Here is a 25,960-nt window from a genome sequence, read left to right as displayed (position 1 = left end):
ACTACTTTTACAAGAAGTGTTATTCCGCAACATATAAACAAATAAAAACGAAAGTAATCTGTAGGTGCAATCTTCATTTATCCTAAAACGAGACTGTGCAGAGGCTGCAGCAAGTTCCTTCAAATTGAGTTGGTTTTACCAGATTGTTCTTGCTCTCTGCCAGTTTGGCAATTTCTGTCATCATATTTTATAAAATTCCAACGAAAATTGAATCATTAACATCTCCGACGACCGTAACCCATAACGATCAAACCCAAGTTTAAGGTCAGAAGTCGAAACATCCGAAATCCGAAGAAAGATGAAACGGACAGGAATGTCTCCATCAAGAGGTCTCGGATGAAGATTTGACATTGAGACGACCACAAACAATCGGGATTACCCCGTTTGTTGGCAATTAAGAGGAGTCTCCACCCGTACCGGAGCGACTCCGGGTGAAGGCACCCAAGTGTGAACGTCTCCGGTCGACTGCAGTCGTAGTGAGTATAGTGCGAGTGTTGTTTCAGTGTCTCGCGAAGCTCGCTGGGACGCGGACGGGCGAGTGAGTGGCGCATGATGATGTGAATTGGCAGACATGTGTGCCTCCGTCTACTCCTCCCTGCTCCTTTTCACCCTTACCACCATCTCCGTAAGTAAACGCGCACCAAGTGCATGCAAACACTCGCGGAATGCTCGCCTAACCTTTACTTGCAATAACAATTGTTCCAAAGAAAAATGCAACAGCGAACGTAAATACCAAATTTTGCCCCCACGGTCTATTCCCCGTTGTCTAACCTTTGTTCTGCATGGATTTTCGCACATTACTCGCTACTTTCCAAATGGAAAAAGGATTTTTTTCTAAACAAAACATTGCAGATTTTTAGTATTTTTATCAATTTTTCAAACACTACAGTTAATTCAGAACCGGTACGGTTTCCGGCTTGGCTCAAATGGAATCGATCGAGCGTTAAAAGTAGATTAAACTTAGTCGCGGAATTTTTTCAAAAAAATTCCTACATCTAGCTCTACGAACAAAATTGCAAAACTGCCATTTATAATTGACCAGTAAAAAAAATAGTTTTTGGTAAAATTGTGACATATTGTTACTTCTTTCTAAGAATTTTGGTTCGACAGAATTTTGCATGAAGTGAAAAACTGGGCTTACTTCCGCTCGAGCTAATTTCATTTGTTTTATTTTAAAATTGCTCAAATTTAATAGTGGTTAACATGAAACAACATTCGCTTGTTTTTTTTGTGTTTTTATCTTAATTACTCGTTATTCAGCAAATGCACCATTGTTATTTTATGGGGTTATCCAGAGAGAGAATATTTTCATGTAATGCATACTGCATAAGGCTCTTATTGCACATTCATAATATTTCTTACCTAAAAACAACAAAACCTCTTACAATGTAATCTTAGAAACACAACTGTTCTTTTGCTCTAGCAGCTTTTATTAAGTTTATAGAGTTTATAGAGCTTAAAGCTTGAGTAGAGATTTAAAAAAATTAAAATCAATTTAATTCCTAGTCCTGCAGTCTCCTTAGGAATTCAATAAAATTTGCTAATAATTTTATTTAACCATGTTTTGTGTTGAGTCGTATAAAGTAAAATTTAATGTTATTTATGTTTGGACGTCAAGTACTTCTTTGTTTATTAAATATATTACTGTAAACATGATTTGATCGTTATTTGGCCATGAATACTAACATTTCCAAAATATGCAGTATTCTGATAATTCCATAATGAACAAAACATGTTGTAATTGTGTAATAACATCTTGTTTTGTTTAGTTTGTTAATTGAAAGGTAAAAATCATTAGAATTTAATTAACGTTATCTTCATATACAATCATTTATTTCAACAAACTTAAAAAAATTGGTAAAAAAATAATCTTAACAACATACTAATTACATCCACCAATTAAGGACCTGTTTCGTTTGGATAAAAAATAACTGTCGAAGTGGCTTTCCAGTAGGCTAATGTCGACATTAACATTAAATATCAATCAGTACATGCAATAATGATAAAATAATGTAATTTTTAAAGAAAAAAACCCGTCACGGAGTCGTCACTTGCACTTCTTCTGATAACCACATTTTTCTTTTTCCTGTCGAGGAATTAAGTAAAGATACTAGTGCTATTTTGACTTTTTAGATAAATTAAGAAAAGTCCTGCAGCAAATTCAAAAAATGGAAACGGGTTCAAGAGCACGTTGTACAAGCACCAAGGCTGTTAAGGTGTATGCCAAGTGTATGTACATTTTTATATAAAATCAGTGTGTGCTATTAATTAATAATTATTATAATAAATATTTGAATTATATGAAATATTCATTTAGGTTTGCTTACGTAAGTCTAATGTGACAGTATTTCCTAATCATAATCAGCAACCTAGACACCCAAGAATTTAATTGGTTAAAATATCGTATTATTTAAGAGAAGTAACAACTGTCAGGTATTAAACCATTTGAAAGGCAATTCCGTACTTGAGGAACGGTTGTGGTGGCACTGCCAGTTATTCATTCCAGTTACAAAGTGTCAAGGACAATGGTTGACATTTCTCTTTCTTGCATATTGCAAATATAGGGCTTAACAATAGATATTGTTTTATTAACGAAACAACCATTCGACGACAAAAATGATAAATGGATGACATTGTTCGGAAACTTGTCCAAGAAATCGCCACCTTATTCAATTTTGCAACGATCTCTGTCGAGTTTCGCTGTTAATGTTGTCGATAACCCGCGAAATTTCTTGTCGGAGCTTAATTTAGAATCCCGTTAACAATTTCGGCAATGTTGAACAGGAAATTTTCAATCATCTACGATTAATGGACGGTGTTTACGACGAATTTCTAGTTTTAAGAAGCCATGTAAAAATAAATTCAACGGAAGGATATGGATTTGCAAAATTGATTTCCTGACAGTCGACTTACTTCAAGGTAGAGTCGAGGGAACCGAATTAGCGGTTAATAAATTTGTACTGTAAAAATGTCAAATCATTCAAATTTCAAACGGTTGATTAAGCAATGCAGGTGGTGGTGGTGTTCTCTTAACGATTACACCTGCCTCCCATTACAATGCTCTTGGATAATGTATCAATCTGGAGGCCGACAGTCACTCAAAGAGAAATAAAAGAATAGTGCATATCAGACGGCGAAGTTGACGCAATTTGGAGCAATCAACGAGGTGCTAAAGTGAAAAATGAATTGGCACATGGCTAGATGGGTCTGGCAATAATGGGTCTTGACAGATGAGGCCTTAGGTGTTGAAATAATTTATTGTCTAGATCCCAGACAACAGATTTGAATATGTACGAATAACTTGTTGATAAAGTTATTTGCTGAAATTTATTGAGCGATTTTCTAAAACGCTTGCGTTCAAGGCAAATGACTTCTGTTAATTATACATCGATAAATTTGGACCAGATGTCTGTTACCAGCGGCTTTCTTTGTACAGGGGAAAAAGTCAGAGAGACTCTAAAGGATAATTCAATTGATATGCGCGGAGGGTATTGTTACGTGCAGAACTATTCTTAATATCCTTGACACGAAAATATAATAACTGGATAAAATCCTAGGAGATTACTAATTCCGATGGCATTTCGAGCTGCATCAGATGGAAGTTTTTTGGTTTAATGGGAGGGAACTCGTAATCGGTATATTAGGAATATTCGAATTTTAAAAAATACGATGTTTGTTTGACTCGACTTTTACCTTGAAGTCTGATTGTTATCTAGTTTTACAAGAGGCTAAACATGTAATTAAGGTGCGATTAAACCTGTTCATGTTCGAAAAATGTAACAAATATTTAAATCAAACTGTGACATACTACTCGTGAATTTGGTTTTTTTAAAATATTGTTAGTGGAATTTAACATTGACAGCAACAAATTCTTTTGACTTTCTTGAAGATACACAAGAGTGATACCCAGGGTTAATGAAATGTTTAAAATTACGTTTTTAATCACTTATTATATCCCAAGTGCAAAATTTTTTATCGGAAAATTTTTTGGTAATGAACGAAAACATCCATAAATGAGGTCCGAAGACTAATTAATTATTATCAAATAAGAGCACGAGACGAAGTCGAGGGCTTTTATTTGATAATAATTGGTCTTCTGACCGAATAATTTAGGAATGTTTGAGTTCATTAGCAAAAAATTTGCCGATATTAAAATTTTGCACGAGGGGTATACGGCTGATTATTTCCTGAATAGAATGAAAACAAACGCATTATTTCCAATCCTTTTTATTCAAAATAATTTATTTTAAAAAAAATCAGGTACCGACATTTTTTATCCGATTATTGCACAGTGTGCATTTTAGAGAAATTTTATCGGGTTATTTTTTGTTTTCTCGTTTTGATTGGTCAATATTTGTCACGCAATTGGTTGCTAGACACATGAAGGAAATAATCGGTTAAAAATTATTAATTTTGAAATAAGATAACTCATTCAAATGGTAAGAGTTTTTAAGCAGATTATAATTTGAGGTAACAAACAAACAATATCAATCAAATATCAATAAATCTGATAACAAGTTTAGCGAAAGTTTTGACAATTAAATTAATTGGAAACAGCTAATATGTAAATGTTTGTGTCCATTTGTATTATTTAACAGGCTGTAAAATCAACTAAGTAACCAGTGAGATTTTACAAATTGTGGTTCTGCAACATAAAAACTACAATAATCGTAAATCATATACTTTTTAAGGAAATGTCCTTATGGAAATTAAGCAAAACAAGAAACTATATCAGGGACTGGCTTTTATATTTATACCTAATATTATCCAAGCTTCTTAATTATTTACTTTATCTTCAAGCAGTCGAAAATCGCGCCTTTGTGTATGTCTGTAGAAACCTATTGATAGAAACGGTTGATGTAGCTTTTTTTTGTACACGGACTTGAAACACTCAAATCCTAGGAGTTGAAATATCCACAGGCGGCTCGACCGAGTCAATGTAAGGTCATTTGAAACATTTCCCACGATTTATTTATCAATAATTACACGAAATATGTAATATGTAATTAAATTATCCCTATTAAAAGAAGTTTCTAAAAATGCGAAATAACGAAATTGTTATACAATATTTAACGGGTGCCACTGTGGTGTAACACGAGTCGCCCAGGTGCATGGATGACAGATGTTAAAATCAAAAATATAGCAAGATGGCCGTTCAACGCTAAAAAGTAAACTTTAGAATTTACTAATAATAATTGAACGTTGAAGTAAAATTTGAAAATTGTAAATTTGAAAATTGTCATTTTACTGTAACTGGAGCAAAAGAAAATAAATGAGTTCATGTCCGATTTTTTTTTTTGTGATCCGCTTGAAGATAAAATATATATAAATATACATGTATATGTATATGTATATGTATAACATTCAGAGTAGAAGATCTTTTTGTGCTTCGCCCAGTTGCCAGTTTTCAGAGTATGTCACAGCTTCAACAGAAAAGTGTCATAAGTGTAAAACAATTAATTTTTCATGAAACATTAATTTATGTATATATCAATATTGATTTTTTGTAAGGAAATATGAAAGACCAATTTTTTGTTGATGCATTTTATATTTTTGAAAACGAAGCCATGCCACGTGAGAGCTGACTCATGAAACGGATTTTCGTGATTTTGCACTTACATACATATATCAATTTCTTGTGGGACCTGCGATGTGTACAAAGTATGTTAATTTTTCTATAACAGACAGGATTATGAAAAATTTCAGCTACTTACTCGTATTATAAAAGCAAAAACTGAATTGGTTTTTTTCTTTGCCTGTTTTAAAACAGGCGAAATCTAGAAGCTTCTACCTTAAAAGCTGATAAAAATCAAAACAAAATACGTAATTGAAAATGATATTTTTTCTTCCATATTCTGGAAAGACAAATAGTTAATTTGAACTTCCACATTTACTCAAAACTCTTACATCTTTCCCGAACTTTATTCAAATGATTAGTTAGTTTAGAATTAGCCATTCAAGCAATAAAATTATCATATCACATGCCTAATAACACCTCTGGCCATTAGAATATTATCAAGATTTTGGCGGAAAGTTTTATTTGTTGTGTTTTTTTTTTTGGCTAATGGAAACCATTAATCAAAAAGTGGTTTCAATGTCTAATTATAGATGTTTTTGGGTCCTATCTGTTATTATGTACCTGCACTGAACTGCATCTTATTTGAATACTTTGCTCCACAACAACCTAATAAATCAGTAAAAATCGACCCATAGTGTTTAAGGTACGTTAGATTTAATCCTTAATAATTCATAAGGATTGCTAACGTTCAAATTCGTAGGAAGTAGCAAATGTGATCTGATAATGTATCGCAAATAAGTAACGAGCCCACTTAATAATTGAACACGTCATATTATAAAGGTTATCAATGAAGTATGAATACTTTATAGATTGTTAAACATTCCATCATCAGAGAAAGAGGCTGCGTGAACTTCGTTCTTAACTTGTCAATGTTTCAATTCACTCGTTGTTGCAATAAATAATAGCAGCGGTATAATTACACCGGAGTAAGTATGATAAGTTGACAATATTATTAACTTACAATAGGTGTGTTGTCAACATGTGGCAACCTTTAAAGCACACGTTGACTTTTCTGGAGGAAAGAGCAGATTTTTTGTCACATATTAATCACGTTTTAGAGCAATTGGTTAATTAATTATTGCATACGAATCGATTAATAAGACTCTAACTCAGGAAATTCCTTCATAGAAATTTCAGTGAAAGTAAAAGGGATAACGAATATAAAAAAGAGAACAACAATATGCAATTTGAATATATGAAATTTTGGAATTGCACAACCACGAAATCTGTAATGTTGTAATGCAGCTAATAGTAGAAAGCATCAGATAAATTTTAAAATCGACAGTGAATTTCAGTTGGAAACTGACAACAGCTCGATGCATGTGTTGTAAAAGACCCCCGAGCTCGGACAGAATAAACTTGCAAATCATCAATTAATCACTGCGGTGATCCCAACAAACAAAATAAATCCTGATTGATGAATAGATGAACACAGCCTCAACCCTTGGCTTAATTTCAGGAGACTTGCCCCAGCACAATCTTGATGGCACTTGTTTTCTTTTTTAAAAAATCGGCAGTCGGTTACATGTCGACAAATAACATACGTTAAGCCAATATTTAACTGGTTTCCATTTATGGTCCTCCCTCGGAGATCCCTGACATTCAAACTCTTGTCTTCAACCTCGAAGCTAACGCATTCGTCTTGTTGTGACTGCAACGGCGATATCTTTAGAATCAGATGATGGTTCTTCACGCGGAAAACGATCAGTCAGAGATAATTAGACGGGAGTGGCGGATTCCGCCACCGCCGCCTCAACTGTTGCAAACTAGAGCAGACCAGGCGACCTTGTAATATTCACCTTCCGGTGTCTAATGGCGTGCACGATGTCCAATTTTGCCGATGGCCTCACAAAATATGCTATTATTCCAGGTTTCAATCTGGACCTACCGATATCTAACGTATCATCTGCGATTTTACGGTCGTTTTTAATTAATTTTGATCGTATCTCATGGTTCACTATCGAAAACAAATCAAGAACTTGTTTTGTCGCGATAAGGATCTACATGGAAGCACAAGCAAGGTCCTACGCAAGGGTGGGGAACTAATAATATGTAGATAAGTAGTACATATTCTGAAGAAAACAGAACTACGAAAGTGGAATTGATAAACAGATCAATTTTGAAAATGTTGGATACATTTTTTCAAAAACAGGTACATTAGGTGATTTTGTATGTACTAGAATAATTATTTTTTCAAGAACTTCAGCTAGATGTCAGATGTCAATTGTCAGATCCTAATTATGCGACTAACTTCAGGTGTATTATGGGTTGCCGATGCCATTTTGGTTAAATTAATTGTTACCGTTAATTTGTTATCATATTTTTAATTAAGTACCTACTATAATCTCACTTCTTAATTAGGGATCAAACTGGACATTATCTTTTATTGCAGAAAAAAGCGACATGTTTAAGCCATTAGCAGTAACGGATATATCCAGCATCAGCTGACGGTATCAAAGGAAACTATAATTTATTATTGTACGATAGCCATCATTACAGCTAATTTTATTAGCACTGAACGCAGTTTTACAGCATCACATTATGATCGTGAAAGAATGTTTACCTACTAATTACAATTACTTACCTTAACCTTTATTGCTTTTAATATTTAATCACAATTACCGGCGTCAATTATGATGTTTGCACCCTATGAAAAAATCGATATTATCATGTAAATAACTATGAAATCAACAAAGCATTTGAATTGTTAATTTTAAGTAACAGCTTGTAACTTTAATACCAACACTAAAATCTATTTCGTGGAAATGTCTCATATAAGTCAACGTGAAATTTGCAAGTCTATGGAAAAATCGTCGTAAATTGATTTTTGTGTCGAGGAATGACATTTATGAAGGATTTAAAATTAATTTATTACGAACGAATAAGAATAGAATATCAAATAATTTATTAATCTAACCGTGACAAGTTTTTTTTTGTTATTTTAAAGTTCAGAATTATTTAAATCATAGGAAGTTTTCCAGGACTGCAATTTCTATATATTTTTTTGTTACCAGGATATAGATTATAGATAGACCACTATAAAGGCGTTCAAACAATTTATAGTAATGTATTTGCTTTTATTCTCAAGTTGACGTATGACGTAGGTACTTTCTTCAGCTCTCAAACCATAGGTGTCGAAATTTCATTCAGGGAACGAACAGTGAAGCGAATTAATTCTTCCGCAAAGACAATTATTTTTTGAACTAACTAACGAAGATTTTGCTGTTTATTTATACATGACGATTTATCTTATGACCAAAGTGAGGTTATGTGCCTGCGTTTGAAAAAGAGAGAGCAAACCACGCCTACTTGACCACAAATTTTTTGAACGTTCGTTATTTTACATTGCGTTGTAAATTTTAAAATATGTATTTATTTTTAATTATTAGTATAAATGAGGTATCCGCCTATGTCCAATTTAAGAATGCAGTAGAGCAAGTGTTGAGTATATTAAGATGAAAAATGTCATTTTGTTTTTTTATTAATTGAGTTGTTGACGCAAGGTCAGATCAGCAAGTATCATAACTGAAAGGATTAAATTGTCAGATGGTTGAGAGGAGATATCAAATTTCGAACGTTACGTGCTTTCAAGGATCGCAAATTCTATTTATTTTTTGAGGGAAATCATTTTTATAAACGGATTGCACAGATTTTTTTTCATAGGGAAGAAAGAGACTACAGTGGAGTCCGGATATAGTGAACTTGAAAAAGGATAACTTTAAGGTCATAAATAAAAACTAAACTCCGGCTGGGCTCCGCTCGACTCCAGGTGGGCTCCGGTCGACTCCGGGGGGGCTCCGGGTGCTCTCCGGGTGGACTCCGAGTGGGTTCCGGGTGGACTCTGGTTAAACTCCGGCTCCAAGTGGGCTCCGGGTCGGCTCCGAGTGGGCTACAGGTGGGCTTCGGCTAGACTCCGGTGAGCTCCGGGTGGGCTCCGGGTGGACTCGGGGTGGGCTCCGGGTGGACTCGGGGTGGGCTCCGGGTCAGCTCCGGGTGGTTTTCTTTTTTTTCGAAAATTTTGTTATCAAAGGTTATAGTTTTTTAATGTCAAAGTTGCCCATTGCCCATAAATGGGTAAACGGTATAAAAATTTTATGCTTACTCAGGTTTGTAATGTTTTTAGAGCCATTTCGTTTCCTATATAATTTTTTTCATTTGGGTCATCAATAGCAAAGTTATGGTGTGGACCCTTTTTTTAAGACAGGCTGCGTACAGGGTGTATCTGAAATGATTCTAGGTAAATTGCTCGAATGCAATTGCTCCAAAACGAATTGCTCGAAATCAGCTGCTCGAAAGTCAATTGCTCGAATATGACTTTGCTCGAATTGCAAGTTCCTCGAACGGCAATTTCTCGAAAATGTTTTGCTCGAAGGTAATTATCATTAAAGTTCGGATTTTTAAGCACAAGAAATGTTTCAAATATGCACATGGATATGTCAAGTTTTTCCAAGAAATATGTCAAATATATGCTCCTTCCCTACAATTTATGCAGTTTTTTTTCAATAAATACATAGTCTTATTAGTTGAACATTATAATTTAATAATAAACTGCTATACATATTTGGTTTTAAAAATTTATCAAAAATTAATAAATTATAAAATAAGTGTGTATTAAACAAAGTTTTATGTAATATTATAAATACATTATAATCATATATCAGTAAATGTCATCAATCAAATTGACGGCTAGTCCGTAATTAAATTGCACTCCAATGATAAACATTTTCTAAAGTCTGTCTCAATTCTAAATTTCCACCAACACTGCATTCTACGTTGGAAATACAACCAGCAACACTGTTTGGTGAAAAATGCGTCAGATTGTATTTGTTAGGTTATCTGTCAATTTCCGTTTTTACAACTCAAAATTTTAGAATAAAGGAAAAGAACGAAAACCTTTTTTAAAATGCAGCAAGTAAGTAGGTAGAAAATCAAATTCTAAAAGCAAAATAAATTTATGAACAAATTTTAATGTTTTCAAATCATGTTTATAAAATAATTATATTGCCAACTTTGGTTATAAGAATCCCCAATTTAGAAATATTTTTATTTTGCCAACATAATTCAACAGGTAGTGGAAATTTAGAATTGAGACAAACTATACCATATAAATTCGAGCAAAACATTTTCGAGAAATTGTCGTTCGAGGAACTTGTATTTCGAGAAAAGTTACATTCGAGCAATTTCATTTTCGAGCAATTGATTTCGAGCAACTGCATTCGAGGAATTTGCCGGAGACGATCTGAAATACGTGTGTTAATTTTAACCAGCGGAAGGACTCGCCAATTTATGAAACTTTTCTCTCTAACATTTTTAAGAAAAAGCATTACAAATGAATTTAAAATTTGGAATAAATTAGTCATTAAAGCGCATATCCGCCTATCGGTAAGGGCGAAAGTTTTCTGTTGTGATAGAAACGGAGCTTTGTAAAAAAAGTTACATTGTTATACAGGGTTATTCTAAATGATTGTAGTCGAAGTAGGCCATGCCCATGTTATTACGTTTTTGCCGCTTTCATGTGAACCGTCAGTTGTGTCGCTGTCACTGTCATTTTTTAGGTGTAAAGTGCGATGATGAGGATTTTATTTATTTTTATTAAATTAACGATTGAATCCAGAAATATTGAGTTGTTCTACAATCAATTTTCAAAATATTGAGTTGTTTTGCACCCAATTTAACACATCATTTTGATGATTTTTTTATGTGGAGCGGCAACCATAAATTTTACATTCAGTTTTCACGCCTACTTCGACTACAATCATTTAGAATAACCTTGTAGAAAAATCTAAATAATTAAAATTAAAATTCTCATGGTGTCGAAAAAATAGAGACAAAAAAAATTACACTAAACGACTCGTTTGGTAAAAATGGGGGGCCAAAAATTGTGCGAATTTTGCAAAATGTTATAGAGAAAATTTTCATAAATTGGCGAGTTCTTCCACTAGTTAAAATTAACACACGTATTTCAGATACACCCTGTACCTATATAAACTTTATTTCTCAAAGACAAAAACAATAAACATATTAAGATTATTCAATTTTTCTAATAAATTGTAAATTCCTTCAGGTAGAAATAGAAATGTAGGTTTGTCCGAAGAGGAGAGTCCAATCAAACCGATAAATTAAATAACTCTTAATCCCATCAGTTCAAGTTTTGATTAATTTAATAATCTCATAAAATTTACATAGTATCGCTTTTAATAATTTATAGAAGCTGCAAGTCAAGGATATCTTAAGCTCCCAGCGTTCTGTCCAGTTGTTAGTTACGCATTAACATGAATCCTAAATCGCACCGATACTGTTACTAATTTCTTCATTGCTAAAACTCTAACCTACAATTTGCTTTACCGCGATTTAAGTGATCTCAGGGTTCCGGAAGCTATCGAAATGATTACATCAACAATGCAACTATAACCCAATTAATCCGACAATGAATTACATTTTGTTAAGGTCGAACCGCGCCCGTTTTTAAAATAAAACCGTTTGCCACTTATGTAATTTTGTTTTTCCCATGCTAAAATTTATTCGCGTGGAATTGGCCTACACGAAAGCTCCCGGAGTGTTGTTCAGATGTTAACCAGAAGGGCGGCGACACACGTCCCATGTTTATTTATTAAAGGAGCGGTGTGGACCCGGCGCCGGCCAATTAATGACGTCGTCTAGGCCGCCACACAGTGGGGAAGTCGACATTGAACGGCCTTCACGAACTCCGGATGAAAGCTCATCGTCAATTCTGCAGTGCTTGACCGGCAATGGTTGTTGCTTAGAAATGCCTGAAATGCCAGCGGTGCAGGAGGTTGCGGGTCTCCAAGCGAGAAGAAAAAAACAAAAACAAAACGCTAACCATGGGAATGACGTTGTTTAGATGTAATTTATTATATTTTAATGGTCATCTCTGGTTGTGTAAATTCCTGCTAAAAGTGTTTTGCCAGGGGTCAACACGGTACGATCATTTTTCGCGATTAAAAAGGCATAAATTATGAGAACAGTCGTGTGTTTAAGATTATTTATAACAGGTATCATTTCACATTTCGCATTAATTATTATACTTGATTACACGAGTCACATCACAAATCATGTCGAGTTTGGTTAAATTTTAACAAAAGCTCTTGCTATAGTTATTATTTTTTGTACACTAACAATAAAAAATTAATTCATTCAAAATTATTCGGACCCTATGGTTCTACGCTGTATAAAATTCACACATTTAATATTCATTAGTTAATCTATTTGCATTTCGTTAATATCTTTATTGAGCTTTCTTCTCTTTTCAATTTTCTCTTTTCCAATAGGTATATTGCACAATTATTATTTAATTAAGTAATATTATTAGTAAATATAATTAATGTGCATAACATTTTTGGTTTACAATACAAAAATTTCTGATACCTAATAGTGCGGAATCTGGAAAAGTGCCCCGAATGCTCGCAGCGTTTCCACGTTGAATAGCAAGGGAAATCTTTTTTAATGGTTTAGCCTTTGAAACCTTAGGCCCTTGGTGCAAAGAAACCATCGATTTCATTAATGTCATCGGAGAGCGACTTATTGCGGAATCAGGCGATTCAAAATCAAAGAAATTCCTTTTCCAAAGGAGTTCCCTTGCTATTCAACGTGGAAACGCTGCAAGCATTCGAGGCACTTTTCCAGATTCCGCATTATTATCGAAAATTTTTGTATAGTAATATTATTAATTTTTCATTGTATTTTATAAGCTTTTGATTAATATATAATCTACATATTTGCATTTTAATAATTTTAATGCTTTTATGGTATTTATTTGTTTGACTATCTATCTCTTAATAATTCGGTGTTGTGGGTACGGATATGTTGTATTTAGATTCTTCTAAATTGGTTGTTTTACCAATTAAAAGTATTCATTTTAGATGACAAAAACATTTCAAAATAAAACGTGATAGTCATTATGAGTTTGTATCGAACACATTCAATTCGCATTGTTGTTTCTTTTAAAATATGGTTAGTCACAAAAACAAACGATGATATTGTAACCACGTATTGTTATTATTGATGTATGAGTAAACACCCGGAAAATATTTCTCTACTAATCACCATTAATTACGTGTTGTGCCAAAATCTACGTTTTATTTTGTTAATTATTCGATTCTTTTATCTCGACTCTTCAGGACATCAGCGATACACTCAAGATGCGTCATCCTCATTAAATCACGACCCATTCCACATCAATTCCGATTTATTATTATGAACATCTCACTTTTAAAATTGAACATTACTTTCGAACGTCAGCGCCGTAATATTTCGCCACAGGAACCCAGCATCCAGGATTGTAAAGGTATACACCCAGAATGATTAAATACAGATTCCTTCTGCACACCCGAGAGCATTTGTTAAACGAACAGGTGTGAGAGTTGGCAAAGGTCATCTCTGTACTTGTTGAAACCTAATCCAGTAATTTGAGCTAGATAAAGACGCAAACAATGGAGGTGAAAACTTAATTAATCTCGGCGCCACAAAGAATTTTAATGCTTAAATCAATTTGGAAATAGCTGTTAAATCTTGTTTGAGTGCATCGTACGTCCTTGCCATTAAGCGCGAAATGCTTTAAATCATAACGTCTACAGGTTCTGAATTCTTAAAATTTATATTGTCGAGCGCCAAATTATATGAGTGGAACATTTATTATTTTTTTGATTCTTTTCAAATAGTTTTCTCTTTAGATGGGCACGATTTGGTCTGATAATATATTTGCACATTCCAATTACTGTCAACAATAAAATATAACACAAGAAAACGCCGTAATTAACTGGTAATAATAGTAATCTTTTAGAATGTGTTGACAGAACTCGCGCCATATATCTAATATTTATTGTTAATTAAGCTTTGATGTTGTTCCAAAACAAAGTCGAATGCGGAAATGAGATCGACTGAATTTTTATTTTGGCTTACGTAAGCTTTGTCCAATTAAAATGAGTTTTTCAGTGACCTTGTGCTGAAAATTTAAAGCATCTTCAGCGTTATGCACCTTAAAAAAATTTAACCACATGTTTGTCAAGGTTTCAGTCAAGGAGATTTTTCGAATTTCTTTCAAAGTTGTTGCGCCATATCATTTATTTTCGTTTCCATGCGCAACGACTTAAGGACACTTTTATGGAAAGATATGCAGAAAATGTCTCTAACAGTATTAATTGCGATTATTGTTGTTGCTCTTTTATAATGACAGGTTTACACGTTTTATTACATCAGCAAATTACGATACCTAACTTTCTTCCGTTCAGATTGATTTATCTTCGTGCCGCAGGAATTTCGGCAACTCAAATATAACAATTGTGAGTTAACATTATCTCAAGACTTCCTAATCTGTAGCAAAGTGTGACCTTAATCAGACCTTAAATATTTATGCTTTTGAACAGGTCGGAAATGTCTGCATTGGGACCAGATCAAATCAATTATTTTATGTGATAGGTGTGCACAATATAAATTTGTTTATTATCAAATGTATTATAATGCAAAGGTTGTTAAACTGACAAGATCCGCAAAGGAACGCAGTTATGTAGAGAGGCACAACGTGATTCACGTTTTGTTAAAAAAAAACAATCCCACCTCTTAGAAAGTTTGTTGTTTTGAAAAAAATTAGATAACAGAGATTCAGTATCCCTACCTAGGTAACCCCAATAAAACTGACCAAAATAACTGATCAAATTAATTTCGCAGATGAATGTTTTAATGAGACCTGGTCGTGTATTTGCAATTTGTACGTAATCACGCCATCTGATTCTTTTAACGTGATGTAAAACATCTAGCAACACCTACACCCAATGGGGCAAAATCGTACTGCTTTGTTAAGGTTACTGAATATGAAAGTAATTGTTCGGTGATTAGTCGCTCTGTATTTATATAACGCAGCAAGAATTGCATTTGCAACAAAGGCAGGGTTTGACGAGCAGATTTTTTATATCCGATTAAGTTAACTCCGTTACAACATTTTTGCGGCTTTAGAATTTTCATATCGAGGTCAATTTTGATAAACTGTTTCATTCTTATGAAATAAATTCGGCACATAAAAATTTAAGCAAATGCAAGTGAAAGTGCATTGTGAAAAATTTTCACAAGCTAGATAAATTTATTTTGAATTCTACAACTCAGATAAAGATAGATTTGACGTCATTTCCGGTGAAACCGGAGTATACGTACGAGTATTTAAAGGTCAAATAATGGGCAAGACCAGAAAAACGTAAAATTAAAAAAAAAATACAAAAAGGAGAGGATAGTGGAATTATTTGGCGAAATAATGCAACAGATTGTTTGATTTATGTTAATTGATGTTAATGATTACGAACGGTATTTCTTTATACAGATTAGCTTCTCATGTATTATGAAAAACGATTTTATGGTGATTAAGAATCTCGGAATTCTGATGCTAATAATGTTTCTATTTATTTTTATTAATAATGCAGATTAAACGTAATGTTTTCAGTTATATAAACTTGTTCTTGAGCTAAATACTGACCTTGATATTTCTTTAAATGTTTTTTGAACAGCGCAGTTTTCTCTTAATTAGTCAGCATCATGCATTTTTACGAGCACGAATGGTAATTTTCGTGATTATTTCAATATCGTGGGAATACCAATGTGTATCATGAATACATTTTACATTTTCATCGAGATTTTGAGTGATTTTGAATTTTTTATCGGTTCCTGGAAAAATCTGTCGATCGATGAACTAAATTTCAAGGTCCGCATTGCATTTCAAAAATAGCGCTCAAACCGGAATTTTGGCGCCACAATTGAAACTGGAATAAAACAGTAAGGATTAAATTCCCTCACGTCCAACAAGTGATCGTCCACGGGAGAAACAAAGCGCGACCTTGCCAAGGCTACATTGTCTTGTCTTGCCATTATATTACCCAAAATTACCCACAATAATTATTAAGTCTGACCAACAACTGGCCGCCAATAAAATTTTATATGACTTCACTTGGAGACTGCAGGTACAGTTTTATACACTTTCTACTTGACCATGAATATAAAACACATATTTTTTATGTACCAATGGTAAAAGTTTTTTGTTACGTTGAAATGCATCGAAAGTATTTCAACAGATTCGATCAGTTGTCGAACAATTGATAAGAATGCTAGATAAATGACATTCCAAATTAAATCATCAGTTCAAGCTAATCAAGTGCAAGCTTGAGACATTTTTTGTGTGAGTTATGCAACCACATATGCACTTAGCACCGGGTTTGTATTTTTACTGACGACTTTCTTTTACCTTTTGTTGTTTATTCGCGTTAATTTGAGCTACGTGAATTGTGCTTGTCATTTTTTTATTGTATTAGCGCCACACCCTCAACTGACCTTTATGCGTTCATTTAACATTTTTAACAATTTCAACGCGGATGTCGGCTAAATTAACACAAAGTAGCATGAGAAACAATTGTACCCTCAGTCATCGATTTATGACTGTATATGGTCAATCAGTTTTTTTCAGGGTGTGCTTCTAACAATGAACAACGCCTTCTGCGGTAATTTTTCCTACACCATCCCATATCCTTTTAGTATTTTCGCCCACACTAATTGCGCTCTGATCCAGATATTATGGCGGATCGTAAATATTTGTGTAGTACCACGACCTAATCATGTTATGTGTCACTTGTTGAATCTATACTAGTCATAAATCGTTCATTTACAAGCGAATTTGGTTAAAGAAGGTTTTTATACTTGTAAATTTTTACAACAAACTGAAATGCCAACGTCCTCTCTAGCTAGAATCAAAAAGGACGACTCTTTTTGTCGTTGCTTGTCACTCGATCCAAATAGATGCAAATCATGATGTGGCTATACACAAAGTCAGAGACCGTTAAAAATCTTCCTTATTTAGAGCCGAATGCACCGTCAAATGACAGTTCAGTACGTATTATTGTGCCTTGTATTATTTATTAAACCGCGGACAATTTGCAAACAATGCTCCACGCCTCAACAGCTACCACACTCTCTACATCCGCTTCGAAAAATGCACTCCATTTGTTACATTTTTTTACAATTGAGATAATTATGACAACACTTCGGTGTATTATTAGCTCCTAACGTCGGTAATCCTATTATGCGAGATGTGAACTTGTTGTTACAAGCTGAATACAATGCAACACTTGTCATAACTGACTGACACATGCGGTAGCAACGTCCGAGCGATTTGTCGGGAAACTGTCTCAAAACGATATATTCCTGCGAAAAATGCAGGGTCAGGAGCCGAACCCTGTGGGACGCTGGATCAGCTGTTGTTTCAGATTTGCTCCAAGAAGAGCGTCAAGGGAACAGATTTGGCAGTATGATTATAATCGCTTACAATCTGTGAAATGCAAGAGTGTCTCAAAGTCGTTGGTTTCATAAGTAGGACATACCTGCCTATTCATCCGACACATTTTATTCTGCTTTGAACCACCGCGTGCGTTTCAAACGAGTTCTTGCGATTTAGAATTTAATCTGTTCCGAAATGGTTTTTGGAAGACATAAAAGTCGTTCTAATCTGGCGAAATGGCTTTTGCCGTGCACAATTATTGTAGAAACTGGAGCAACATCGATTTCAACGCGATTCTACACGTATCATCGATGATAGGATCTGTTTCTAACACGAACCGCAAAATTTATTGGAACAGTTTGGAACCCACCACATTCGAGATGGAAGTACCATATCCATTTTGCAAGGAAATCCGTCTTAATTAATTGTCTTACTTGGTGTGTGGGCCGTTGATATGGTTTGATATGATTCCAAATGGGCGAGGCTGGGCTTAACACGGCCTTGAACTCTAACGGCGCCGCCATATCCTAGGTGATTTATGTGAGCTTTCGATTTTGTTGTCCAGAACAATTTAAATTTTCCATTTTGATACGTCTGATTATAGACAATTTATTCGTGCGGAATAAAACTTGATTCAGTTTATGCATTATTTATTTTATTAATGAATTTCTCGGTTATTTTTAACAACGAATGATGGAGGCACCGTATAATTAAATTATGCCGGATCAACTGTTTTAATAGTACGACAGCCGTTTTTTTCCTTTTATTTGGGTCTCAGATTAAGCGAGTACTGGAGTGAGTTGTAAATTTTATGATGCTCCCGGAGAATTTTCTCCCTTGGACACCGGATTCGCTAAAGCTGTCAACATTTTTATGTTTCTACGTGGTAATAAAATCTCAAATAATATTTATGATGGGCTCCTACGGTAGCTAAAAGGTCGTCTTATATTGTATCCACCACAATTCACTAAAGCAGGATTTTATTGCTGTTATCCTAAATAAAAAAATAGAAAAATAGAAAAAATTGCTTTTGTGCAAGTGTATAATCTTGATGCCGAAATTTTGACGTATACAAATGGACACGTAGGTGTATAATAGTTATGTGTGTATCAAGGCCGAAAAACGCATCTTTTTCGTCCGAGTCTGAGTTCTCTGGCCGAGGCACAGCCGAGGTTTGAAAACAAGCGAGCACAAAAGATACTTTTTGGCAGGGGTCCACATTACATTTTTTAGGCGGCTGCACGAACTACAAAGCAAAAGACATCATTGGAAAAATTTCAAATTTATTTTGTATCTACCTTTTTCAAATAGATAATTTTTTACAGTATAATCTGTTTCAAAATAAAAAATCCACCAACAGTGCATTCCACCTCGAAAATACAACCGACAACGTCGCCTACTTTTGTTTTTGGTGTGTCTGCATTTGTCAGAAAAAAGTGGGGTTATGAGAGAAAACTGTTGGACAGTCGTTTTGGTCGTAGTTCATCGTGTTTTTTATTCTCATTTTATTATTTCACTCAAAAAGTATGATATGGTAGCTAAAACGTTTTTGTACATAATAATTATTTTGTGTTTCGTAAATAAACTCAACAGTTCAATGTCAAATTTTGGGCAGAGGTTGAGCCAAACCAAAAAAATTAAACTTTTTCTAGGGATTTCTTTTTTTTCTGCCAACATAATTCAACAGGTGGTGGATTTTTGATTTTGAAACATACTATATGTATTTGTTATCAGCTTGCCAACAAAATTAGAAATTTACTACTTGCAATACAATTACATACTTATAATGTATAATTTATGGGACAGGACAATTATCGGTTTTGTCTGTTTCGTTGCTAAGTTGCTAAACAGATCGGCAGATGGCGCCACGGTCAGCGTCCGAAAAAGAGTTACTTTTCGTCCGCTTGTGTGTACGTAAAATTACCGTTTTCATTAATTACGATTAAAAACGTGATACGTTTGCATTGCATGATTGAAACAAGAATTAAAATTTCAATTAGAACATATGATTTGAAATTACTTCAAAATTTAAATTCTTAATTGATACGCACAAACATGCCAAGGGAATTAAGATGTAGGTTGATTAAATTACTGACCTTATAATGCAAATAGTCGCAGCATTTTACAATAAATCGCTTATTATTCAACAAAGTTTTGCAACAAGTAAATTTTCAAGATTGAAAACTGCATAATTAGAATGGCTAGATATGTAATTACCCCCTGTCATATCCTTTATGCATGCTAATCCAGTGAATTAAATTAAAATTAAGCAAAGATAAGCGCTCGTGGGGTTTTAAGTTGGCTCCACCACGCAACAAGATGCACTCATCAACTTTCGACTTCTTTTAACTATATCAGCCGTCCAAAAATCCCCAACAGAATTTCTCGTTGCATAAAGCAGACAAATTCTTTTTATTCGAAATGTCAACGTGATAAGCGTTACGCGAATCACATTTATTTCCTAAACATAAAATCATTTCAGGAATGTCGTTGCATCTCGGGAGATATACGTTTCGATAATCTGCATTCAAAGCGGATGACATCCAGAGAGTGGAGACAAACCTGTTGAAGGAACGACGACCTATGTATTCGCATTTAAATCCGTTTTACATATAAAGCAATGGAATTCGATGAAGCCTTACGCAAAAGGAGCAAGATGGTCTTAACGAAGTATTGTGTCTTGATCCAGCCTCCCAACGCATGTCAAAATGATATTCCAAGACCCATGCAGAAATTTGGGTGTCTGTACCAACACGTTCAACTCGAGTAAATGATGAAGCTCGAGACGGTTTAGTGCCTGGCGCCTGTTTATCATAATTGCTTAATTAATTTATTACACACGTTGGAACGACCAAATGGAAACCTCCTTTCGAGTTTTTTATTGGCAGTTTCCGGATAAACTAATTCCGGGTAGGCAGATTTCTAATACGTTGGAAATACGCCCAGTGGAAAACATTTCATTTTTGGCAGTTTTTTTTGGGTCACCTTCTTATTAAATAATTACTCTCAGTTAGCATTACATAAACAATATTTTGCATATTAAAAAGTTGAAGGTTAAATATGTCTTTGGAATGGAAAAAAAACAGCAATAAATTAAACAGAAGCCACCGAGTAACAGTTTAATTGTACTCCATTTCTTATTAAAATTAGCCTTGCCCAGAGCTGCAAATACCGAAATGACACGTTTTGTGATCACTTTCAATTGATTGTTGCCTATTTGGTCTTTCTCTGAAGACTTTGAACGGGTTGTATTGTAATTAACTCGTTCATTAAACAAAAATCTATTTCAAAAAGTCATCACACCGTCCAGTGTGAATTGTTTATCGCAGAATTAATTACCATTTAACAATTACTCGTGCTTTGTTAAGATTGAAGCAAAAAAGGCGTATCTCTTGTTATGTTCCTTGATAGATTATAAGATGTCGACCTTGCACACGAGAAAAAACTTGTATGCGTTTCGAACAACAATCGCTCATGAGTGGGAGGTTGAGTGGCGCTATCGTGTATAACGCCCTGTATAATCTTCATTCTCTGCAGTGCACTTTTCATCAGGAATTAATTCTCGGAACAACTTTCTGCCAGCTTAGTCTGAGAAATGTTATCTAATGGTTTTCATTCTACATTATCCCTCGCAAATATGGTTATATAGCCTCCCCATGAACCATTTGAATCTACAATAACGAACAATGAGGTTTATAGGTGTTATATAATTTTTTTTGTACGAAGAATAGCCATTTTGATTCAAAGTTCGAGATGAAAAATTATAAATATCAAATTATCAGCGAATCATTGTCAATTTATCCGAACAATTGCCCGTAAGATTGTGAAAATCGTAAAACACACAGTGTTGCTGTTTAGTGCTTTATAAACTATTGGTGTTCATTTAAAGTTCTCCTGAAAGTTGACGTAGAAGAGTCGATTCTGAACGGATCACGGATCAGCTGTTTAAATCTAACCTAACCTCACTTTTTGCGTTTTGCGTTTTTGCGTTAGAAATGATATTTCAAATTAGACATCTTAATTTCAAATTATGTAATCCAAGACGGATGAATTTGTACGTGTTTGTTTCGCTGATTCTTCAGTCTCTTGTACACCGGAAAGATATTCTGTACAAGGCAAGATTTATTTGACGCTGTGAAGAATGCTCGTTTGATAACAGCCACGCTCTCGACATCAGAGATCTCAACGGCGAGATTCTCTTTACTTAGAAGTTTGTTGTAGTTGCTTTGTATTAAATGTGATCTGTTTGCAGATATTTTCCGGTACGAGGATGGCAACCGAAGGCCTGCCGTTGGTTCGACAGGAGCGCGGTGCCGACAGAGGACTTCTGACAGGAGCCGACTTCTTGTCTGTGTTTATGAGCTCATCTCTTCGCCATGCGTATCGAGAAACCACCACGACCACAACCCCGGAACCGACTACCATTCTTCCCGACAGTTCGTACACTCGCGCAACTCGAAGCACCTCATCTCTGACTTCACCACTTGCTCAATCCAACACAGAAGAAACTAGTTTTTACGACACCACGCTTAGTGCTCAGTTACAAAAACTCGAACAATCCAGTGACTCTAGTTTAGACGATGGTGTGGTCGTTGCGGTGAGCGTGTCGTCGACTTTAGGTAGGACACTAATCAATAAAGATACGACTGGTGGAGACATCGAGGATACCACGGTTAGGGAAACTACAACTTCTGCACCGACGGAGTTTCCAGATCAGAATCTCGTGGCGTCCGAAGAACATCCTAGTATAGTGGCAGAAGCGAACAAGAGCGAGTTCAGCGTGGAAGAAAGCGAGCCCATCACGACCAACAGCGACTTGATTGGGGATTTTGTTCGGGGATACCCTGCAAGTGTGCAAGCACTGCCGAGACAACAAAATTCACCATTTAATCCCAACTCGGATTTTATAAATCAACAGCTGGCGCAGAATACGGACAAGGACAAGCTCCAACCCATCCATCATTCCGTCATTTACCATAACAATCCCCGAGAACCAGGAAGAGCCAGGTCGGTGTCTTACAGCACGGTAATTCAGGCAGTACCGCACCCACAAGCTGACAAAGATTGGGAAGACGAAAAACACGAAAGGCACGAAAGACACTTTGATGGTACTCAGACTTCATTCGGGAATAATTTCCACGACGCTGACAAAACCAAAATCAACGATACACAGACTCCTTCGGAAAGTACTCATTCTAAAACTGAGCTGACGTGGGAAAAGCCCAATGTGGCTCACACTCCCGACGAATCTACAAGACGAAGCGGCTTTACCACTGAGCGAAACTGGGAAATCCAGGAAAAGCCTTACACTCAGCCGCGTTTGCCAACTGTTTATGGTAAACCAGAGCAAAACTATGAAGTTGATGAATCAGCGAGTGTTATGACAAACGGTCGCCTCCACGGTATTCAGCCGAGTCCCACTCTCCCATCAAAACAGGAAATAAAAATTGGAGAAAGCAAAAAGGTTGATGACAATCAGAAAGTGGGTTACGTTGTTGAGGGGAGAAATTACCGAAAGTACAGGGTGGAAGAGAGGACCTCGGATGGGTTTATAGTTGGAGAATACGGAGTTGTCAGCCATGACGATGGATCTTTGCGTGGAGTACGGTACACTGCTGATGGAACGATTAGTCCTAGGTTAATCTATGATGCCCTGATGAAATTCTTGTCGTTGTGATCGAAACGCGGTGCCTAATTTGCAATACATATTTGCCTTCGTACTGATTTAATCTAGTTCCTCCCCATAAACTCGGTCTTATTTCATAGTTAAACGAGACTTGAGTGAAGTGAACGCAAACTGTATTTTACCAGATGGAAATTGAAATACGTGCTAATTATTACAAAGTTGACAGGCTTTTTAATAATAATCGACTATTTGCTCATAACTATTTAATTGATTAGTTCATATTGACGACATGTTTTTGTATTTAACTGTATTGAAATTTTGTAATTTAGGTAATAAATTTTTTTTCAAGAAAGCAGGTAACGGTTTTTTCTTTTCCTTTTTGCTAAGAATGATTGTATCATGGTAATCCACGAAACAAAGTTTATTAGAATGCCGATTTTAACAAATGTTTTTAGCTACGTAGAGCTGTAGGCTAAAATTCCATTGTCCGATGATTTTAGCAGATATTTTCAGGAATGCTAAATTTGATCTTTAAAAAGATTTATATTGTTAGCAGTTAACATTTAACACCGTTGTCATTATTTTTCCCAACGTGATACATGTGTCGACAAACTTTCAAGTACTTAGTTGTTAAAAGAATAGAAGAAATAAATTTAACCGGTTCAGGTGGTATTAGCCTTGAATATTTTACGATATAGATTTGCGAAAACCATATTAAATTGCTGCGATTTGTTTTAATTTTAAATAATGATGTAATAAACCGTTTCGTAGACATAAAAAAGCAACACAATTCTTGCAGCGTATTCACGACCAACACATAAAAAAATGTATACCATGAACAATGTGCTTTTAGAGTTAATCTGTTAATTAAGCATTTATATTCTATTAACAATGTTTTAACACAAAAGACAAGTATTTGTTATCGTAAATAAAGTAACTGACAAATGTGACATTGCAAAAAAAAATGTGAAATAGTAATTAACGTTAATAAATAATAAAATCGTTTTCGGTTGATGTATTATCTGTGCAAAAAATTTGATTTAATATACATAGATTGTAGATCAAATAATGGGAAACAAATTTCGTGACAAGATAGATACCAAAGATAGTTATGCAAATAAATTTCTTATGGTATTTATAAAACTATAACATTATTCGAATGTCATGATTCTGATTTATTAGTTGTTATTCCTTAATACCAAAAATACCTACTCACTTGTTTTATTTATTACAAATTTCATTTTCTGACCCAGTTTTTTGAGAACGATTCTTATCTTTAATTACCAAACATTTCAAAATAAATTCAAGTATGTGTACTTGTGAGTTTCTGGAGTTTGTTGCTCAAGACTGACTTTTATTGTTTTATTTACATTCGCGTCCTTGCAAGGTTGTTATCTATAAACGAAATAGCACCGACCAGTTTTCGCAACAATTTTTATGTAATTTTATTGTTACAGTTTATTTAACATTCTACTCTAATAAACATGAAGGTAGCAGACAGACATGGAGATAACTAAAACCCTCGATGTGGTTCGGAGAATTTTTAATCTTGTGAAGTATCAAAATTTAGTAATAGCAAATACTAAATAACAAAACAATATTGTATCAATCGATAGAGGTACCTAATTATTATTTAACTTTCTTTTTCATTTTTTTTATACATAATAAAAATTAATTATAAGATCACAATTATTGACAGTTAGATGAATATTATCCCAGTACTTTTATCTGAAATATAGTCTTTGGAATTGATTAGAAATTAGTTTTTGTTTTACAATACTGTAAGATGCACAATATTGGTAAAATATAAATTATATAAAAAAAAATTCCTTCGAGCCGGATTTGAACCAGCGACCTATGGATATCAGCAACTTGACTCAAACCTCTACAGTCCACCGCTCTACCAACTGAGCTATCGAAGGTTGAAATAATCATTTGCAAAATTACGACAAAAGGAACACTTGTTACAATTTACATATAAATATTTCATTTAGTTAATTTATCGTTATATTTAAAAGATAATTAAATCATTAATATATTTGTTAACAATAAATACTTTATTTTTTATAAAAGAATACTCCCAAATCAATGGAAATTATACAAACAATATAACTTCAATTATATGCATAACAATTAATTAAATTAAGAAGATGAAAGTTTTTTATGTTTGGCAATTTTGTTGTTTTCAATTTCTAAAATAAATTTTGTACGATAATGATGGTATGTGACATACAAATCATAGCTGTACTGTAAGTTGCATAGATTTGTACTTAATCATAACAATTAAAACAGATGCATTGTTGAAAACACTGGTAATAAATCACTAAATGTATTTTATAAAAATCTATATTAAGTTATTTAAAACATAATACAGAGTGTAACAGAAAAAAGTGCATTTTAACTGGTAATAGTAGTCATCAATTACAACTTTTCTCAATAAAGTTTCTTGGAATTTGCAAAATTGAATTGCCTTTTATTCCCTCTTTAT

At 34.3% G+C, this 25,960-nt stretch overlaps 1 protein-coding gene and 1 non-coding gene across 2 annotated transcripts; one reads left to right on the top strand and one right to left on the bottom strand.

The window, feature by feature from the left end:
• The first annotated feature begins 432 nt into the window (after positions 1 to 432).
• On the top strand, positions 433 to 23,827 carry LOC138134748 (uncharacterized). The gene is made up of 2 exons (XM_069053221.1): positions 433 to 625; positions 22,099 to 23,827. The coding sequence occupies exons 1-2, from the start codon at positions 572 to 574 to the stop codon at positions 23,521 to 23,523; spliced, it is 1,479 nt and encodes a 492-aa protein (XP_068909322.1). The 5' UTR covers positions 433 to 571; the 3' UTR covers positions 23,524 to 23,827.
• A 1,472-nt stretch (positions 23,828 to 25,299) lies between these two features.
• Positions 25,300 to 25,394, bottom strand: TRNAY-GUA (transfer RNA tyrosine (anticodon GUA)). Its single transcript has 2 exons — positions 25,358 to 25,394; positions 25,300 to 25,335 (listed from the first exon to the last, which is right to left on the bottom strand). It is a non-coding gene; the product is annotated as a tRNA-Tyr (tRNA).
• Between the last annotated feature and the right edge of the window lie 566 nt (positions 25,395 to 25,960).

This window comes from Tenebrio molitor, chromosome 7, assembly GCF_963966145.1.
Source record: "Tenebrio molitor chromosome 7, icTenMoli1.1, whole genome shotgun sequence".
Classification (NCBI taxonomy): Eukaryota; Metazoa; Arthropoda; class Insecta; order Coleoptera; family Tenebrionidae; genus Tenebrio; species Tenebrio molitor.
Note: the sequence above shows the minus strand (reverse complement) of the source record. Positions and strands in the feature narration are given on the sequence as shown.